Source organism: Trachypithecus francoisi, unplaced genomic scaffold (assembly GCF_009764315.1).
Source record: "Trachypithecus francoisi isolate TF-2019V2 unplaced genomic scaffold, Tfra_2.0 Lachesis_group14, whole genome shotgun sequence".
Taxonomy (NCBI): domain Eukaryota; kingdom Metazoa; phylum Chordata; class Mammalia; order Primates; family Cercopithecidae; genus Trachypithecus; species Trachypithecus francoisi.
This window is the reverse complement of record NW_022681459.1, coordinates 63092065-63111082: the sequence shown is the minus strand read 5'-3', so window position 1 is coordinate 63111082 and position 19018 is coordinate 63092065. Positions and strand designations below refer to the sequence as shown.

Genomic DNA, 19018 nt, shown 5'->3' with positions numbered 1-19018 from the left:
GGACCTCATTGTGGGCTGTGAGGCTTAAATGAGTTCGTTCATATTCATATTATAGCTACATATATTATAAAGAGCACCTGGCCCATAGTGAGCTATTTAGAATATTGGTTGTTATCTATCACCAGAAATCTGTCCCTGTAAATGGAGCGTTAAAAATCATCTTGATGGTCGGGCACAGTGGATGATGCCAGTAATCCCAGCACTTTGGGAGGGGAGGCAGATGAATCACCTAAGGTCAGGAGTTTGAGATCAGTCTGACTAACATGGTGAAACCCCATCTCTACTAAAAATATGGACATTAGCTGGGCATGGTGGGGTGTGCCTGTAGTCCCAGCAATTCGGGAGGCTGAGGCAGAAGAACTGCTTGAACCCGGGAGGTGGAGGTTGCAGTGAACTGAGATTGCACCACTGCACTCCAGCCTGGGTGACAGAGTGAGACTCCGTCTCAAAAAAAAAAAAAAAGTATTCTTGCAGGCAAGGTGCAGTGGCTCACGCATGTAATCCCAGCACTTTAGGAGGCTGAGGTGGGTGGATTGTTTAAGCCTAAGAGTTGAAGACCAGCCTGGGCAACATAGTGAAACCTTGTCTCTACAAAAAATACAAAAATTAGCTGGATGTGGAGGTGTGCACCTGTACTCCCAACTACTTGGGAGGCTGAGACAAGAGGATCACCTGAGCCTGGGGAGCTCAAGATTGCAGTGAGCTGTGATTGAGCCACTGTACTCCAGCCTGGGTGACAGGGCAAGACTGTATCTCAAAAAAAAAAAAAAAAAAAAATTAAAGCTGCATAAGACCCATACACGGAAAACTACAAAACTCTACTAAGAACTAAGAGAAAGTTTTTAAAAATACCTAAATCAATGGTGAGATATACCATGTTTTGGGATTGAAAAACTTAATATCAAGAGGTTAAATTGGCCAAGTGTGGTTGCTCATGCCTGTAATCTCAGCACTTTGGGAGGCTGAGGCAGACAGATCACTTGAGATCAAGAATTTGAGACCCTGGCCAACATGGTGAAACCCGGTCTCTACTGAAAATACAAAAAATTAGCCAGGCATGGTAGTGTGTGCCTGTAATCCCAGCTACTCGGGAGGCTGAGGCAGAAGAATTGCTTAAACCCGGGAGGTGGAGGTTGCAGTGAGCCGAGATCAAGCCACTGCACTTCAGCTTAGGTGACAGAGCGAGACTCCATCTCAAAAAAAAAAAAGTTAAATCTACAGATTTGATGCAATCCTACTCACATTCTCAGGGTTTGGGGGCAGCTCTTCTGCCCCTTTGTGGAAGCTCTGTAGTGTGTGCACCAAGTCAGGATGCCCCTCCTTCCCGGTAGTCAGATTTCAGGGTGCGCCACGGAAAGACCACCCTGGCAAGTCTGCTGGGAGGAAGCAAGGCTGTAGCGCTTTTCTGGCATGCTCACGTCTCCTTGGTGTGAAGCAGCACCTGGGTCTGCAGCTGCCAGGAGTGGTCCTAGATGGTCCCTGAGTGTCTCTGATCCTGAGCCAAGTGTGTGTCTTTAGTCCTTTGAGGAAGGGCCCCAGTAGGACATGATTAAAGTCAGAGGCAAGAACGATGACATGGCTTCTGTCTCTCCTCGTGGGCTCCACAGCTCAGACCTGTGGGTTCTAGCTGGTTCTTGCTCTCCCACACCTAGTGTCCCTCATCCCTTTGTGATGGCCCCTTGCACCACCCCGCTGCAGACTTCAAGCTCCAGCATCAGAGACGGCGAAGCCAACACTTCATGCGGGTTGCTTAACCAGACTGCAACTGGGTAAGGTCAGACTCATATGTTTTAAATTCGTAAACGAAATATATACATCTTAGTGGTTCTGTTTATTGGCTGAACCCCAACTAATACAGCCCTAAAAAGCATTACTGTGGAAGGGTACAGTGGCTCATGTCTGTAATTCAAGCATTTTAAGAGGCAAAGTTAGAGCTGGGCACGGTGGCTCACACCTGTAATCCCAGCACTTTGGGAGGCTGAGGCAGGTGGATCACAAAGTCAGGAGATCGAGACCATCCTGGCTAACATGGTGAAACCCATCTTTTACTAAAAAAAAAAAAAACAAAAATTAGCCGGGGGTGGCGGGGGGTGCCTGTAGTCCCAGCTGCTCGGGAGCCTAAGGCAGGAGAATGGCGTGAACCTGGGAAGGGGAGCTTGCAGTGAGCCGAGATCACGCCACTGCACTCCAGCCTGGGCAACAGAGCGAGACTCCATCTCAAAAAAAAAAAAAAAAGAGGCAAAGTTAGGAGGATTGCTTGAGCCAGGGAGTTTGAGGTTGCAGTGAGCCATCACTGCACTCTAGACTGGGCAACCGAGCAAGATCTTGTCTCTAAAAAATTAAAACATTAAATTTAATTAATTAAAATTTAAAAAATTTAAAAAATGTTTGAAAAGCATTATTCTCTGCTGGGCTCGGTGGCTCACACCTGTAATCCCAGCACTCTGGGAAGCGAAGATGGGCATATCACTTGAGGTCAGGAGTTGGAGACCAGCCTGGCCAACATGGTGAAACCCCATCTCTACTAAAAATACAAAGATTAGCTGTGCATGGTGGCACACACCTGTAATCTCAGCTACTCAGGAGGCTGAGACAGGAGAATTGCTTGAGCCCCATGGTGGGAGGTTGCAGTGAGCCAAGATCATGCCATTGCACCCCAGCCTGGGTGACAATACTGAAACTCTGTCTCAAAAAAAAAAAAAAAGAAAAAGAAAAAGAAAAAAGCATTATTCTCCTACATCTCTCCAAAATTACTTAAAATATTTTAAGGGACAAATGGGTTTTGATTTCCAGTGAGTTCAGGGTAGGCTGTGCTGCTAGACACCATGGTATCAGTATTTGAGCTAGATTCCTGTTCTTGCTGGAGTAACATTGCTATTGCTCCTAAATCATTCACACGTTAAAGACAAAATCATAATGTGAATTAGGCACACTTAGAACTCATTGATCTTTTTTCCTTTTTTTCTTTGAGACGGAGCCTCGCTCTGTTGCCCAGGCTGAAGTGCAGTGGCACAATCTCAGCTCACTGCAACCTCTGCCTCCTGGATTCAAGCAATTCTCCTACCGCAACCTCTGGAGTAGTGCTCTAACAAATGAACTGAACCCAAAGAGTGGGTCATGGGAACCTCAACTTGAAATCTGTTGGTCAGACACTCCAGGGGTCTGGGCTTTCTACTGGTATCTAAAGCAGGGGCAGTTTTGGGGACTGTGCCCTCAACCTGTGAGATCTGACACCATCTCAAGGTAGTGCTGGATGTGACTGAGAGGACACCGGCTGGTGTCTGCTGAAGAATGGATTGCTTATTTGTTGGTGGGAAGAAATCCCCCACATTTGGTCACAGAAGTCTTCTGTGTTGATTGTTGTTGTGTTGGTGCGAGAACAGAGGAAAAATACGGCTTGAGTTTGTGTTTTTCTGCACACTCAGTTTCCTACGCCCTCTTAATTCCCAGCCGTTGCTTGTTGCTTATTGCTGAGGTCTCCTGGCCAAAGCTGAACACCTCTTCACAAGACTTTGCTGTGAGCCTTTCTGTGGTGTGTCTGTCTGACCCTGACCCATCTGAAGCTTTCTTTAGGATGTTAGGTACGTAATCTCTCTTTGACCATGGTTTTAACTCCCAGTCACCAATTCTAGGGCAGATGGAAAAGTCTTGGTTGGCCTTCTAGCACACTTACATAAATAGTCCATAAAAGTAAAAATCACGCCGGGTGCGGTGGCTCACGCCTGTAATCCCAGCTCTCAGGGAGGCCAGAGGCAGGAGGACAGCTTGAGCCCAGGAGTTGGAGACCTGCCTGGGCAATATAGCAAGACCCTGTTCTCCACAAAAAGGAAGAAAAAAAAAGACAGAAAAAAAAACTGTAAAAGTAAGAATCACCAAAACTGACTCAAAATGAAAAAAAAAATCACTCAATGAGGTCGATCATCAATGAGGACACTGAAAAGGTAACCAACCAACCCTTACCTAACCTCAGGCCTTGATGGTTTTACTGGCAATTTACACCAAATTGTCAATGAACAAATCATTCCACATTACAGAAACTATTCCAGAGAAAAGAAAATGGTGGGAAGCTTCCCAAATCATGACCCAGGATAATCACAACCCTGATGCTACAACTGGGCAAAAATAGAGCACAATGTTTAAAAAACTATAATTCATGAGTAACTTCAATCAGAGACATGGCAGCCCAGGATCTGAAGAGTCCCTGACTAAAAAGGCATTACATCCAGCCAGGCGCGGTGAGTCACGCCTGTAATCCCAGCACTTTGGGAGACTGAGGTGGGCGGATTGCCTGAGGTCAGGAGTTCAAGACCAGCCTGGCCAACATGGTGAAACCCCCCTCTCTAGTAAAGACACAAAAATTGGCCAGGCATGGTGGTGCATGCCTGTAATCCCAGCACTTTGGGAGGCCAAGGTTGGTAAATCACCTGAGTTCGAGACCAGCCTGGTCAAAACGGTGAAACCTCGTGTCTACTAAAGATAACAAAAATTTAGCTGGGCACGGTGGCATGTGCCTGTAATCCCAGCTACTAGGGAGGCTGCGGCAGGAGAATCGCTTAAACTGGGGAGGCGGAGGTTGCAGTGAGCCAAGATTGTGCCACTGTACTCCAGCCTGGGTGACAGGGTGAGACTCCACCTCAAAAAAACAAAAACAGAAACAGAAAACAAAAATTAGCCAGGTGTGTTGGCAGACACCTGTAATCCCAGCTACCAGGGAGGTTGAGGCAGGAGAATCACTTGAACCCAGGAGGCAGAGGTTGCAGTGAGCTGAGATCACACCACTGTACTCCAGCCTGGGTGATAGAGCGAGACTCAGTCTCAAGAAAAAAAAAAAAAAGACATGAAATCTGAAGGCCCCAGAGCTGATGGCTTCCCAGAGCTGGGCAGGTCCACACTCCCTCAGCCTCAGGACCAAGTGTCCGTGTGTTTGAGTGACAAGGGGCCTCAGAAGCTACATGTGGGAGTCCTGAGACTTCCACTCTGTGCTGCTACACACATTGTCCCATCTGTCCTGTATCTTTTCTTAAAGCCAAGGAAATGCATACTGGGTGAAGACTATCATGTTTCTTTTGATAGTGAATCCAAACCACAAGCCAGTACTACTTGTCAAACAGAATCATGTTACAACTATATCAGTTGATTAAAAATATAAAAATTGGCTGGATGTGAAGGTGAACACCTGTAATCCCAGCTACTTGGGAGGCTGAGGCAGGAGAATAGCTAGAATCTGGGGGTGGGGGGGGTTGCAGTGAGCTGAGATCGCGCCACTGTACTCCAGCCTGGGCAACAGAGCAAGACTCCGTCTCAAAAAATAGAACAAAACAAAACAAAACAAAACAAAATAGTATCTTAGAAGATGCAAAGACAGCTTAGAAGCTATCTTAAGAGCTTGAAGCGTGCTGCCATGCCAAAGAAAGCATTCCTAGTTCAACAAAACTCTTAGCGAGCTTTCTTAATCTCATAAAAGGTTTCTATATAAAAGGTTTGTCTACTACAAATAACAGAAAAATGGGCAAAGGATATGCATAGGCAATTTATAAAAGAAATGAAATAAGCAATAAAATAAGCAAAATTGAACAGCCTTATTAACACACAGGTAAACACTAGTGAGAATATCAACTGGGAATATCACTTTGGAGAGTGTGGCAGATACTAAAGGCGGGCTCACCCAAATGAATGAAAATAAAATGTAATGCAAATAGTAACCAAAAGAGAGCAGCAGTGGCTATGCTGATATCAGATAAAATATATTTTAACCAGATGTAGTGGCTCACGCCTGTAATCCCAGCTACTCAGGAGGCTGAGTTGGGAGGACTGCTTGAGCCCAGGAGTTCAAGACCAGCCTGGGCAACATAGTGAGACCTTATCTCTTAAAAAAAAAAATTGAGTTTAAATGAAGAAAGGTTATAAGACACGAATAAATACTTTTTTTTTTTTTTTGACAGAGATTCACTCTTGTTGCCCAGGCTAGAGTACAATGCCGCGATCTTGGCTCACTGCAACCTCCACCTCCCAGGTACAAGTGATTCTCCTGCCTCTGTCTCCCAAATAACGGGGATTACAGGCGTACACCAGCACGCACAGATAATTTTTTGTATTTTTAGTAGAGACAAGATTTCACCATATTGGCCAGGCTGGTCTCAAACTCCTGACCTCAAGTGATCCTCTCGTCTTGGCCTCCCAAAGTGCTTGGATTACAACTGTGAGCCACTGTGCCCAGCTGGACATTATATATTAATAAAAGTTTTAAGGCATCAAGAGGTATAACAGTTATACAAATTTACACACCAAGGCAGGGCACATTGGCTCATGCCTGTAATCCCAGCAATTTGGGAGGCCGAGGTGAGCTGATCACCTGAGGTCAGGAGTTTGAGACCAGCCTGACCAACATGATGAAACCCCGTCTCTACTAAAAATACAAAATTAGCCGGGCATGGTGGCGCATGCCTGTAATCCCAGCTGCTTGGAAGGCTGAGGCAGGAGAATTGCTTGAACCCAGGAGGCGGAGGTTGCAGTGAGCCAAGATCTCGCCATTGCACTCCAGCCTGGCCGACAGAGAGAGACTGTATCCAAAAAAAAAAAAAAAAAAAAAGATTTACACACTTAATAACAGATCCTCAAAATATATGAGGCAAAAATTAACAGAATTGAGGAAGAATTAAAGTTCTACAATAATTGGAGACTTCAGTGCTCAATGTTCAATAATGGACAGAACAACCAGATAGAAAAAAAGGAAGGAAATAGAGAACTCAACACAATAAGCCAACTAGATCTAACAGACATATACAGAACACTTCACCCAATAACAGCAGACAGCCACTGTGGAAAACAGCATGGCGGTTCCTCAAAAAATTAAAAATAGAATGGCCAGATGATCCAGCAATTCCACTGCCAGGTGTACACTCAAAAACATTGAAAGCAGAGTCTCAAAGAGATATTTGTACACCCATGGAAGCAACCCAGGTTTTCATCAATATGTGAATGGAGAGGCAAAATGTGGTCTACACATACAATGGAGTGTTATTCAGCCTAGAAAAGGAAGGAAGTTCTGACCCGTGCTACAACATGGATGAACCTTGAGGATATTATGCTGAGTAAAATAAGCCAATCACATAAAGAGAAATACTGAATGATTCCACTTATATGACGCACTTAGAATATTCAGAATCCCAGCACTTTGGGAGGCTCAGGTGAGCGGATCACCTGCGGTCAGGAGTTTTTTGTTTGTTTGTTTGTTTGTTTGTTTTGAGACAGGCTGCGTCGCCCAGCCTGGAGTGCAGTGGCGTGATCTCAGTTCACTGCAGCCTCCGCCTCCCGGGCTGAAGCAATTCTCCTGCCTCAGTCTCCCAAGTTGCTGGGATTACAGGGACCCGCTACCATGCCCGGCTAATTTATTTATTTGTTTATTTATTTAACTTTGAGACAGAGTCTTGCTCTGTCTCTTAGGCTGGAGTGAAATGGCGCGATCTCGGCTCACTGCAACCTCCACCTCCTGGTTCAAGCAATTCTTCTGCCTCAGCCTCCTGAGTAGCTGAGACTACAACGCCCGCCACCACATCCAGCTAATTTTTTTTTTTTTTTTTTTGTATTTTTAGTAGAAACACGGTTTCACCATGTTGGCCAGGATGGTCTCGATCTCCTGACCTCGTGATCTGCCCGCCTCGGCCTCCCGAAGTGCTGGGATTACAGGAGTGAGCCACCGCGACCAGCCAAGTAGTTTCTTTTTTTTTTTTTTTTTTTTTGAGATGAAGTCTCATCCTGTCGCCCAGGCTGGAGTGCAGTGGCGCAATCCCCTCTCATTACAAGCTCCGTCACCTCCCGGGTTCATGCCATTCTCCTGCCTCAGCCTCCCTAGAAGCTGGGACAAAGGTGCCCGCCACCACGCCCGGCCAATTTTTTTGTATTTTTGGTAGAGACTGGGTTTCACCGTGTTCGCCAGGATGGTCTCTATCTCCTGACCTCATGATCCACCAGCCTCGGCTTCCCCAAGTGCTGGGATTACAGGCGTGAGTCACTGCGCCCGGCCAGTAGTTTCTTATAAAACTAAACATGTGCTTAACATACAGTCCAGCAATTGCACTATTGGGCATTTATTCCAGAGAAATGAAAACTTGTGTTCACATTTTTGAAAAAACAACAAAAACCTGTGTTCATTGCAGCTTTGTTCACAATAGCCAAAAACAGCAACCAATCTAAACGTCCAGTGGGTGAATGGTTCAACCTGCTGTGGTATATCCATGCCATGAATGAATCGTGCCCTGCAATGGAAACAAGCAACCTATGGAAACCAGCAACAATTCAGATGAACCTCAAGGGTATTATGATGAGTGAAAAACGTCAATCACGAATGATTCCATACATACATTCCATGTATAATCATGTACTGATGATTCTATAGAAATCAAAAGAAATCATATCAAAAGATCCCATATATATATATTCTAGATATATATTCCATACAATCATATACTAAAGATCCCATATATAACCTTATTTTTTATATTTATTTTTATTATTTTATTTTATGTTATTTTGAGATGGTGTTTCATTCTTGTTGCCCAGGTTTGAGTGCAATGGCACGGTCTGGGCTCATGGCAACCTCTGTCTCCCAGGTTCAAGTAATTTTCCTGCCTCAGCCTCCTGAGTAGCTGGGATTACAGGCAAGTACCACCACACCTGGCTAATTTTATATTCTTTTTTTAGTAGAGATGGGGTTTCTCCATGTTGGTCAGGATGGTCTCGAACTCCCAACCTTAGGAGATCCCCCCACGTCAGCCAGCCAAAGTGCTGGGATTACAGGTGTGAGCCACTGCACCCGATCTATTTTTTTTTTTTTTTGAGATGGAGTCTTGCTCTGTTGCCTAGGTTGGAGTACAGTGGTGAGATCTCCACTCACTGCAGCATCCACTTCCCGGGTTCCGGCTATTTTCCTGCCTCAGCCTCCCAGGTAGCTGGGACTACAGGTGCATGCCACCATGCCTGTTTTTTTTTTTTTTTTTTTTTAGTCGTGACGGGGTTTCACCATGTTGATCAGGCTGGTCTTGATCTCCTGACCTCAGGTGATCCACCCGCCTCGCCTTCCAAAGTGCTGGTATTACAGATATGAGCTACCGCAATCAGCCATTTTTAACCTTCTTCAAATAAAATTACACAGGTGGAAAAAGTTTTTCTTTTCTTTTTTTTTTTTTGAGACAGGGTCTCACTCTGTCGCCCAGGCTGGTGTGCAGTGATGCAATCATGACTCAAGTAATCCTCCCCTCTCAACCTCCCTAGTAGCTGGAATTACAGGTGTGCACCACCACATCTGGCTAATTTGTTTTTGTTTTTGTAGAGACAGGGTTTCACCATGTTGGCCAGGCTGGTCTTGAACTTCTGATATCAAGTGATCCGCCCGCCTCGGCCTCCCACAGTGCTGGGATTACTGGTATGAGCTACCACACCTCACCCGAAAACGTTTTCAAAATAATAAAATGGGCTGGGTAAGTGGCTCACGCCTGCAGTTAGAGGCCTGGAGACCTTAAGTAAACCACTCAAGGTCACACAGTAAGGAAGGGGGGATCTCAGAGTTGCCTGGCTACAAAGCTGATGTCCCTTCCCCACTGTGCGTTAACTGCTGGGTTTGAGGATGCCTCCCTGGTCTAGGGTTATTATTACATTTTCTTTTACGAAGTGTGTTTCTGATAAACGGAATTGATTATTTTCCACCAATGGTCCTTTGTCCATCTCTTTCTGATGGCAACAGAAAACTTCACCTTCAAGGGGTGCGCCTCTGCCCACCGCCTCACTGTCTGAAAAGTAAGGAGCGCCTCTGCCCACCGCCTCACTGTCTGAAAAGTAAGGAGCGCCTCTGCCCACCGCCTCACTGTCTGAAAAGTAAGGAGCGCCTCTGCCCACCGCCTCACTGTCTGAAAAGTAAGGAGCGCCTCTGCCCACCGCCTCACTGTCTGAAAAGTAAGGAGCGCCTCTGCCCACCGCCTCACTGTCTGAAAAGTAAGGAGCGCCTCTGGACTGCTGCCGCATGGTCTGGGAAGTGAGGAGCACCTCTGCCTGGCTGCCCAACTGTCTGGGAAGTGAGGAGCGCCTCTGCCCAGCTGCTCCACCGTCTGGGAAATGAGGAGCGCCTCTGCCCAGCCACCCCCATCGTCTGGGAAGTGAGGAGCGCCTCTGCCCAGCCACCCCCATCGTCTGGGAAGTGAGGAGCGCCTCTGCCCCACTGTCTGGGAAGTGAGGAGCGCTTCTGCCTGGCTGCTCCACTGTCGGGGAAGTGAGGAGCGCCTCTGTCCAGCTGCCCCACCGTCTGGGAAGTAAGGAGCGCCTCTGGACGGCTGCGGAGCAACCCTCCAGCTGTGAAGTGGCAGCCCTGTGTGTGATCTTTCTGCCCTCCCCAAGTTTCCATTTTTGACAGTAAAATGTACTTTTAAATTAAAATATTTATATTAGGGAAGAAGCAAGAAAGAGAGAGAGAGAGAGAAAAAAGAAAGGAAAGAAAGAGAGAGAGAGAGAAAGAAAGAAAGAGAAAGAAAAAGAAAGGAAGGAAGGAAGGAAGGAAGGAAGGAAGGAGGAAGGAAGGAAGGAAGGAAAACGTCACCTTCCAAAAACAACTACTAGGAGTCTGCTTTGTGCAGAGGTAGGACAAGCTTCCATGCAGATAGGGGCGCTGCTGCACCCCCTCCCATCCACGCATCCTCCTCCCTATCTGCCTTCGGGTAGCAGCCAGAGGAGTTCAGAGCCTCTAGAGAGAGCACAACTTCTCCAGCTGGACTGAAGGGGGCCTGCCCCTCCACACCCGTGGGTATTTCTCGAAAGGTGGAGATGAGAGATTGAGAAAGGAAGTAAGACACAGAGACAAAGTATAGAGGAAGAAAAGTGGGCCCAGGGGATTGGCGCTCAGCATACGGAGGACCGGCACCAGCACTGGTCTCTGAGTTCCCTTAGTATTTATTGATCACTATCTCTACCATCTCGGTGAGGGGGACGTGGCAGGACTATAGGGTAATGGTGGGGAGGGGCTCAGCAGTCCCTGATGTAGGGTCTGGCCCTATGGGGCTTAGCAGGTATTCTCCCCGTGTGTGGAGACGAGTGATTGTAAGAAATAAAGACACAAAACAAAGAGATAAAGAGAAAACAGCTGGGCCCAGGGGACCACTACCACCAAGACGTGGAGACCGGTAGTGGCCCCAAATGGTTGGGCGCACTGTTATTTATTGCACACAAAACAAGGGGGCAGGGTAAGGAGGGTGAATCATCCAAGTGATTGATAAGGTCAAGCAAGTAACGTCATCATAGAACAGGGGACCCTTCCCTATAGGGAGTCAAAACAGAGAGGGAAGGCAGCATACATCAGCGTTTTCTTCTATGCACTTATCAGAAGGATCAAAGACTTCAAGGCTTTCGCTATTTCTTCTAGCACTATCTTCTAAGAACTTCAAGAGGAACCAGGAGTACGTGAGGAACATGAAAGTGGACAAGGAGCGTGACCATTAAAGCACAGCACTACAGGGAGGGGTTTAGGCCTCCGGATGACTGCGGGCAGGCCTGGATAAGATCCAGCCTCCCACAAGAAACTGGTGGAGCAGAGCGTTCCCTGACTCCTCCAAGAGAAGGGAGACTCCTTTTCCCGGCCTGCTAAGTAACGGGTGCTCTCTTGGCAGTGGCGTCACCGCTTGACCAAGGAGCCTTCAAGTGGCCCTTACGCAGGTGGGACAGAGGGCTCACCTCTTGTATTCTCGGTCACTTCTCACAACACCCCTTCAGCACTTGACCATATACCCACCAGTTATATAATAATATTGATATTACTCTTAATAAAGGAGTGTAATATTAAAGAGTAATAAAGAGTAATGTTAAAAGCTAATGATTAATAATGTCTATACTAATGATTGATAATGTCCATGATGATCTCTATATCTAATTTGTATTATAACTATTCTTATTGTAAGTATATGCTTTACTATACTGAAACAGTGTGTGCCTTCAGTCTCTTGCCTCAGCACCTGGGTAATCCTCCGCCCACACCTCTGAGGGGCTGAGCTGCGCCCCACCTTCTGGAAGCTGGGAGGTTGGAAGAGGGAAGGCATGCAATGGACCCAGCACACAGCTGGGAACTCGAGGCACACCTAAGCCTTCATGTGTGCTGTGCGGAGTCCACACTTCCTTCCCCACTGGAGTCTCAAAACCTCCCCTCACTCAACAGGGAGGTGCTGCTCAAAGTTCTGGGCACACATCAGGGCTGGGGAGGGGGCGGTGGAGAGGGGGCTCCAGCCTGTCCATCCACCAGGCAAGGGGGCACCTGCCCCTCTCTCAGCCTGGTCTGGACCCGCCTCCCAGGCTCTGGCTGCAATGCCTTTCTCTTTCTCTTTCTCTTTGCAATTCCGTTGGGTCCTGCCCAAGACAGATAAAGACAGAGCAGCCTGTCTTTATCCGAGGTTCCTCTGCCAGTGGGAGGGACCAGAAGAAAACCAGAAAGAGGGCCAGAGTCAGAGAAACGTAAAGCACCCCAGGGCCTCCCACACCAGTGCCTGAGCAGGAATGGGGAGGGGCCATGACTCACAGGGCCCAGGGAGGTCACTTTAAAGAGGGCTGCCCAACTGCAAGGACTCTGCAAACAGGAAGAGAAGTCACAGCACTTCAGAAAAGAGTGGGACTGGACAAGAGTATCTAAGAGGCTGAACATGAATCCACACATCAGGTACCGCTGCCCGCTCTGTCTGCCAGGCCTCTCCTGCCCCTTCCTGCCTGGTGGTCCTGCTGGGTCTCAGCCCTGGCCTCCCCCTGCCCCAGCCCCACCTCTGGGCTCCCTCCCCTCTGTCTCCTCCGCCGCCCCCACTCCCAGCCAGGTCCTTGCCCTGCTGTGTGGTCGCCCCACTGCTGCTTCTGAATGGGCCACCTTCCCCACCTGCCCCAGCCCAGGCCCCCTGCTGAGACTCTCCCCAGAAAGTCACCACCGGGCTGGTGCTCCCCGCCCTGGGAGGGTGCTCCCTCTGTGTGCTTCCCACCATTCCTGAGCTCAGGAACTGGGAGAATTGAACCAAAGGATAATTGGAGCAATCAGGCATTTTGTTCTCAGCGCTTTGATGGAATTTCTGTAAGATTTACTTTGTTTCAATACAAAGTCTTAAGAGAGGGTGTGGGGGAGGGAATGGTCTCCGTACCAGAAAATAAGTCATTTCTTCCAAAGATGCAGTGTGAGCAGAGGAGGATGCACATGACCCCAGACACAGGCTCCTCCTTCGTGAGCACCATTCCTCTTTTAAAATGACCCCTGTAACATGGAATGTAGAAAAAATATGATGATCAGGAGAAATGCTCTTATTTTACGCAGGGCACGGTGGCTTATGCCTGTAATCCTAGCACTTTGGGAGGCTGAGGCGGGTGGATCACTTGTGGTCAGGAGTTTGAGACCAGCCTGGCTAACATGGTGAAAGCCCGTCTTTACTGAAAATACAAAAAATCAGCCAGGGGTGGTGGCAGGCGTCTGTAATCCCAGCTACTTGGGAGGCTGAGGCAGGAGAATCCCTGAACCTGGGGGCTGGAGGTTGCAGTGAGCCGAGATTGTGCCACTGCACTCCAGCCTGGGGGACAGAGCGAGACGCCATCTTAAAAAAATAATAATAAATAAAGGTAGCCTTGGCCTGGGGAATTCGGTGTGATATCATCATTGGACAGGTGAAATGGGAGGAAGGAATTGAGCTGAAATGTTCAAGCAATTATTTCAGGGTGAAGAGTTTTATTGTCTGTTGCATTTTCCTAATGGGTTGGGAGATGTGTGGTAGAAAAACTGGGAGGTTGAGGGTGTCCCACTGGTAGCCCCAGAGCTGGGATTCCAGCTGGGAGAGGTCACTGCAGGCCTGCGGGCCCTACCAGCATCGCCTCCTCTTTCTCTGTCCCAGTCTTCCTGCCTGGGAAAGCAGCAGACATTCTCAGAGCTGTGGAGGGATGGGGGAGGCCCAGAGCCCAGGGTGGTCCAGGGAGTGGTGTTCAGTGGACATCAGCCCCCAGGACTCCGGAGGGGGGCGGTCTCTGCATTGGGGTTTCTCTCTTGTGCCCTCAGAAACCCGATGGAGGCAATGTATCCAGGCACATTCTACTTCCACTTTAAAAACCTATGGGAAGCTGACAATCGGAACGAAAGCTGGCTGTGCTTCGCCGTGGAAGTTATAAAGCGCCACTCAACTGTCTCCTGGAAGAGGGGCGTCTTCCGAAACCAGGTAGCACCAAAGTCCTAGTTACACCCCAAATAGGAGCTAAGCAGCTGGGAATGCAGAAAACACAAGAAGTGACGTGCCCGGCGTGGGCTCTCCTGTGTGTACTTCCCTGCCACATGTCTTCTTTCTTTTTCTTTTTTCTTTCTTTCTTTTTTTTTTTTTTTTGTCACCCAGACTGGAATGCAGTGGCGCGATCTCAGCTCACAGTAACCTCTGCTTCCCGGGTTCAAGCGATTCTCCTGCCTCAGTCTCCCGAGTAGCTGGGATTACAGGTGTCTGCCACCACACCCAGCTAATTTTTTTGTATTTTTAGTACAAATGGGATTTCACCATGTTGGCCATGCTGGTTTCGAACTCCTGACCTCAAGTGATCCACCAGCCTTGGCCCCCCAAGGTGCTAGGATTACAGGCATGAGACACCATGTCTGGCCTCCTCCCCACATTTTTTAAGTCCATGGCCCAGATCTTCCTCCCTGACTCTCCTGTGATCAGATCGTGGAGGGGTTTTGCTTCTTCCCGAACGGCCTTGTTTAGCGCCCAGCACCCTCACTCTTGACTTTGTTCCCCAAAATCTTATCATGGAGCTGTGCATCCGGCAGTCCTCGAGAAACAGCAGCTGTGGGAAGCAAGGGGTGTGGTGTCCAGCTCTGTGTCTGGGCCAATCACTGCTGGGCTTGTGGGGCCGCCCCTGCCACTGCCCTGATTCCTCAGCAGAAGGCAGGCAGGGAACAAGGCAGACCCCAGAAGGCCAGGCATAGCAGGGGCTGTGGATGCCTGGTGAATGGATACCTGGGAGAAAAGATGGCAGAATTCACACATGAGTCTGTGAGACAGGGAAAGACTCAATGAAATATAGAAGGAAGGGGCTGGGCACGGTGCAGTGGCTCATGCCTGTAATCCCAGCACTTTGGGAGGCCGAGGCAGGCAGATTATGAGGTCAAGCGTTCGAGACCAGCCTGGCTAACATGATGAAACCCCATCTCTACTAAAAATACAAAGATTAGCCAGGTGTGGGGGTGGATGCCTGTAGTCCCAGCTACTCAGGAGGCCGAGGCAGGAGAATCGCTCGAACCTGGGAGGCAGAGGTTGCAGTGAGCCAAGATTGTGCCACTGCACTCCAGCCTGGGTGACAGAGCAAGACTCCATCTCAGAAAAAAAATAAAAATAAAAGAATAAAGAAGGAAGGAGAAGGATAGAACAAGGGAAACTCAATGAATAAAACACCCTGGGGCCTACTATGTACCCAGAAAAATGAAAAGTAAAGAAATAAAATAAGGCCATGCATATGGTTTACCCTCATAGTCCCAGACAGAGCTTTGGGAGGCTGAGGCAGGAGGATCGCTTGAGCCCAAGAGTTTGAGATGAGCCTGGGCAACATGGTGAAACCCCGTCTCTACAAAAATAACAAAAATTTAGGCAGGTGTGGCGGCACACACTTGCAGTCCCAGTTAATTGGGAGGCTAAGGTGGGAAGATTCCTTGTGCCTGGGAGGTCAAGACTGCAGTCAGCCCAGATGGCACCACTGCACTCCAGCCTGGGCAACAGAGAGAGACCCTGTCTCAAAAATAAATAAATAAGGAAACGCCCCGGGGCTCTGGCCCACCTTCTGCTCCCACTGCCCCACCCCTGCACTTCTCCTGCTCCTGGTCTAAGCTTTCCTGCTCTCCTCCTCCTCCTTCCCCAGGTCGGTCTTCAGACCCATCGTCATGCAGAAAAGTGCTTCCTCTCTTGGTTCTGCCAGAACATACTGTCTCCTAACACAAACTACCAGGTCACCTGGTACACATCTTGGAGCCCTTGCCCAGAGTGTGCAAGGGAGGTGGCCAAGTTCCTGGCCAGGCACGGCAACGTGATGCTCACCATCTATACCGCCCGCCTCTACTACTCCCAGTATCCGAATTACCAGGAGGGGCTCCGCCGCCTGAATGAGGAAGGGGTCCCTGTGGAGATCATGGACTACGAAGGTGAGATGTGGGGAGGCTGAGGTAAGTGGGTTCGGGAGGGACAGCATGAGGGGCAGGTGGGTCTCCAATGCCGTGGGGCAGGGCAGTGTCCCCTGGGAGTCTGTGGGGATGGAGCTGGTGCTCACTGCAACTGGCAGCCAGGAAACCTGGCCTGGGAGGGGAGGGACCAGGGCCTGGAGAGAGGCCTGCTGGGTCCTCACTGCTTTCTCTTCGTTTTTTCTCAGATTTTAAATATTGTTGGGAAAACTTTGTGTACAATGATGGTGAGCCATTCAAGCCTTGGAAGGGACTAAAAACCAACTTTCGATCTCTGACAAGATGCCTGCGGGAGATTCTTCAGTGAGGGATCTCCCCGGGCCTCATGGTCTGTCTCCTCTAGCCTCCTACTCATGCTGCGGGGGCCTCCCCTCCACCCTGGACCAGCTCTGTTTCTGCCTGGTCATCCTGAGCCCCTCCTGCCCTCAGGGCCATTCCACAGTGCTCCCCTGCCTCACCGCCTCCTCCCCACTCTCCCAGGCTCTTCTTGCAGAGGCCCCTTTCTGCCTCCATGGCTACCCATCCACCCGCTCAGACCCCATTCCTCCAGCCTGCGTGCTCCTAACCTAGCTCTTCCCATCTCCCCAGCATAACCAAATCTTACTAAACTCAACCTAGGCTGGGCATGGTGACTCACGCCTGTAATCCCCCAGCACTTTGGGAGGCAAAGATGGGAGAATCGCTTGAGCCCAGGAGTTCGAGACCAGCCTGGGCCACATGACAAAACCCCATCTCTACCAAAAAAAAAAAAAAAAAAAAAAAAAGTTAGGTGTGATGGCATGCACCTGTAGTTTAAGCTACTTGGAAGGCTGAAGTGGGAGGATTACTTGAGTCCTGGAGGTGGAGGTTGGAGTGAACAGAGATCGCACCACTGAACTCCGGTCTGGGCAGTAAATCGAGACCCTGCCTGAAAATAAATCAATAAATAAACTCAACCTAAATGGGTGTGAATACATGTAAATTGAATACCAGAAGTTTTGATACACATCCTTTATAAATTTCATCCTATGAATTGGGTCATTCATGTCCTACCCAGCTAAAACAGAGGCCAGGAGCCAGGGAGGAAAAGCAGTCAGGCCACGCACCATTGCTCCCAAAATGGACTTCTCTGCAAGCCTGACTCCTGAAACTGTGCGTTGTACCCTGAAACCAGCTTTATCCACAGCTTCTGCGATAAATGGCTGTAAGTCTTGGACTCCTTGCTCCAAAAGCAGCGACTCAGCAATGGACCCTCCCAGCTCCCAACCCTTCCTAGTCCCCGTGAGCTTTCCCAAAGGGCAGGAGAACATTTCTCCTTCTATAATTGCCTTCTCTCTGTTCTCCCGACACGGTGAACACCATCCGGACTGCGTGTATGTCCCAAATTACAATTATTTCTTTGCTAATGAAATACGAAATTTAGAGGCTCTTCTCCACACTTTAAATTTGACTTGACATTTTCAAAGCAGATGTAAGTTATTAGAGAATGAGACTCTATAAAAATGACCCTTCATGCTCTGGCCTCCATAGAAGATGCCCCGGGCCAGGTGCCCACACGGCAGGCATTTATTTTCTAGCAGATCTGGGGGCTGCAGGTCCAAGTTCGAGGATTGGGTGGAGTTGTTTTCTCCGAGGTCAATTCTCCTGGCTAGCAGGGAGTCTCTTCCAGCCGTGTCCTCTGTGGCCTTTCCTCTATGCACCTGCACCTCTGGGGTCTCTCTGCCTCCAAACATCAAATATCAACCTTTTTTTTTTGAGACAGAGTTTTGCTCTTGTTGTCCAGGCTGGAGTGCAATGGCACGATCTCGGCTCACTGCAACCTCTGCCTCCCGAGTTCAAGTGATTCTTCTGCTTTAGCCTCCCAAGTACCTGGGACTAAAGGCATGCATCACCACACCCGATTAATTTTGTAGTTTTAGTAGAGAAGGGATCTCACTACATTGGCCATGCTGGTCTCGAACTCCTGACCTCAAGTGATCTGCCTGTCTCGGCCTCCCCAAGTGCTGGGATTACAGGTGTGAGCCACTGTGCCCGCCTGGGATCATATGTTACATGCATATATGTTAGATAAACCTGGACTGCAACCACCTACATGAATATTCATAGCTCCTCCTGTAGCCTGTTGAATATGTATGTTTAGCCAATCTCTTCAGCATAAAGCTCCTGCCCCAACCCCTCCTGCTTCTAAATGTCTGTATCTGGTGTTTCCCAGAGGCTGCTTTTCCCAGGCTGTGGGATGGCCACCTTGCAGGCTGTCACCCTTATCAAGAAATAAAGTGTTCTTTGCAAATGTATACCTTGTGTAATTTTTAGGTCACCGCACCATGGGAGCACGCTACCAGGGGAAGGGAGCTGTGAGACCCACAGGGAGGCTCCAGACAGGCTGGCCTGGGACACCAGCCGCTGCCCTTCCATGACTTGGGGACAAGAGAGGGCAAAAGTTCATACCACCAGGGAGCAACTCTGGGCAGGAGATGGGAAAGGAGGAGAAGCAGGAAGGAAAGAGCTCAGTTTGGGGGCGCGCTTGACATCCTGGTGGGACATCTGAGGCCCACACCCACCTGCTGTCCCCCACTCCTATGGTGGCCTCCTAGTGTGAAGGCCTGGGGGCAGGCAGACGCCATGCCCTTCACTCTCCCTCCCTGTCCCCATGGCTCCTGGGTGGGGGGCATCTCTGGGTTGATCCCTGAGAGCAGGATCTGGGAGTCCCTGCAGAGGCATCAGCCTGTCTGTCTTGATGGTAGAGAGGAGGCTCCAGCTGGGCGGGACCACCAGGGGAGGGGCGTCTGCTCTGCTGGCTCAGCCTGGTGTGGACCCACCTGCAGGCCTCTGGCTGCA

The 19018-nt window shown here is 49.0% G+C and overlaps 1 protein-coding gene across 1 annotated transcript; it reads left to right on the top strand.

Annotated features, from left to right (window-relative positions):
- Window positions 1–12446: 12446 nt before the first annotated feature.
- Window positions 12447–18474, top strand: APOBEC3C (apolipoprotein B mRNA editing enzyme catalytic subunit 3C). The gene is made up of 4 exons (XM_033233932.1): window positions 12447–12685; window positions 14048–14204; window positions 15886–16165; window positions 16390–18474. Exons 1-4 carry the CDS (start codon window positions 12669–12671, stop codon window positions 16506–16508), a joined length of 573 nt encoding a protein of 190 aa, XP_033089823.1. The 5' UTR covers window positions 12447–12668; the 3' UTR covers window positions 16509–18474.
- Window positions 18475–19018: the final 544 nt, after the last annotated feature.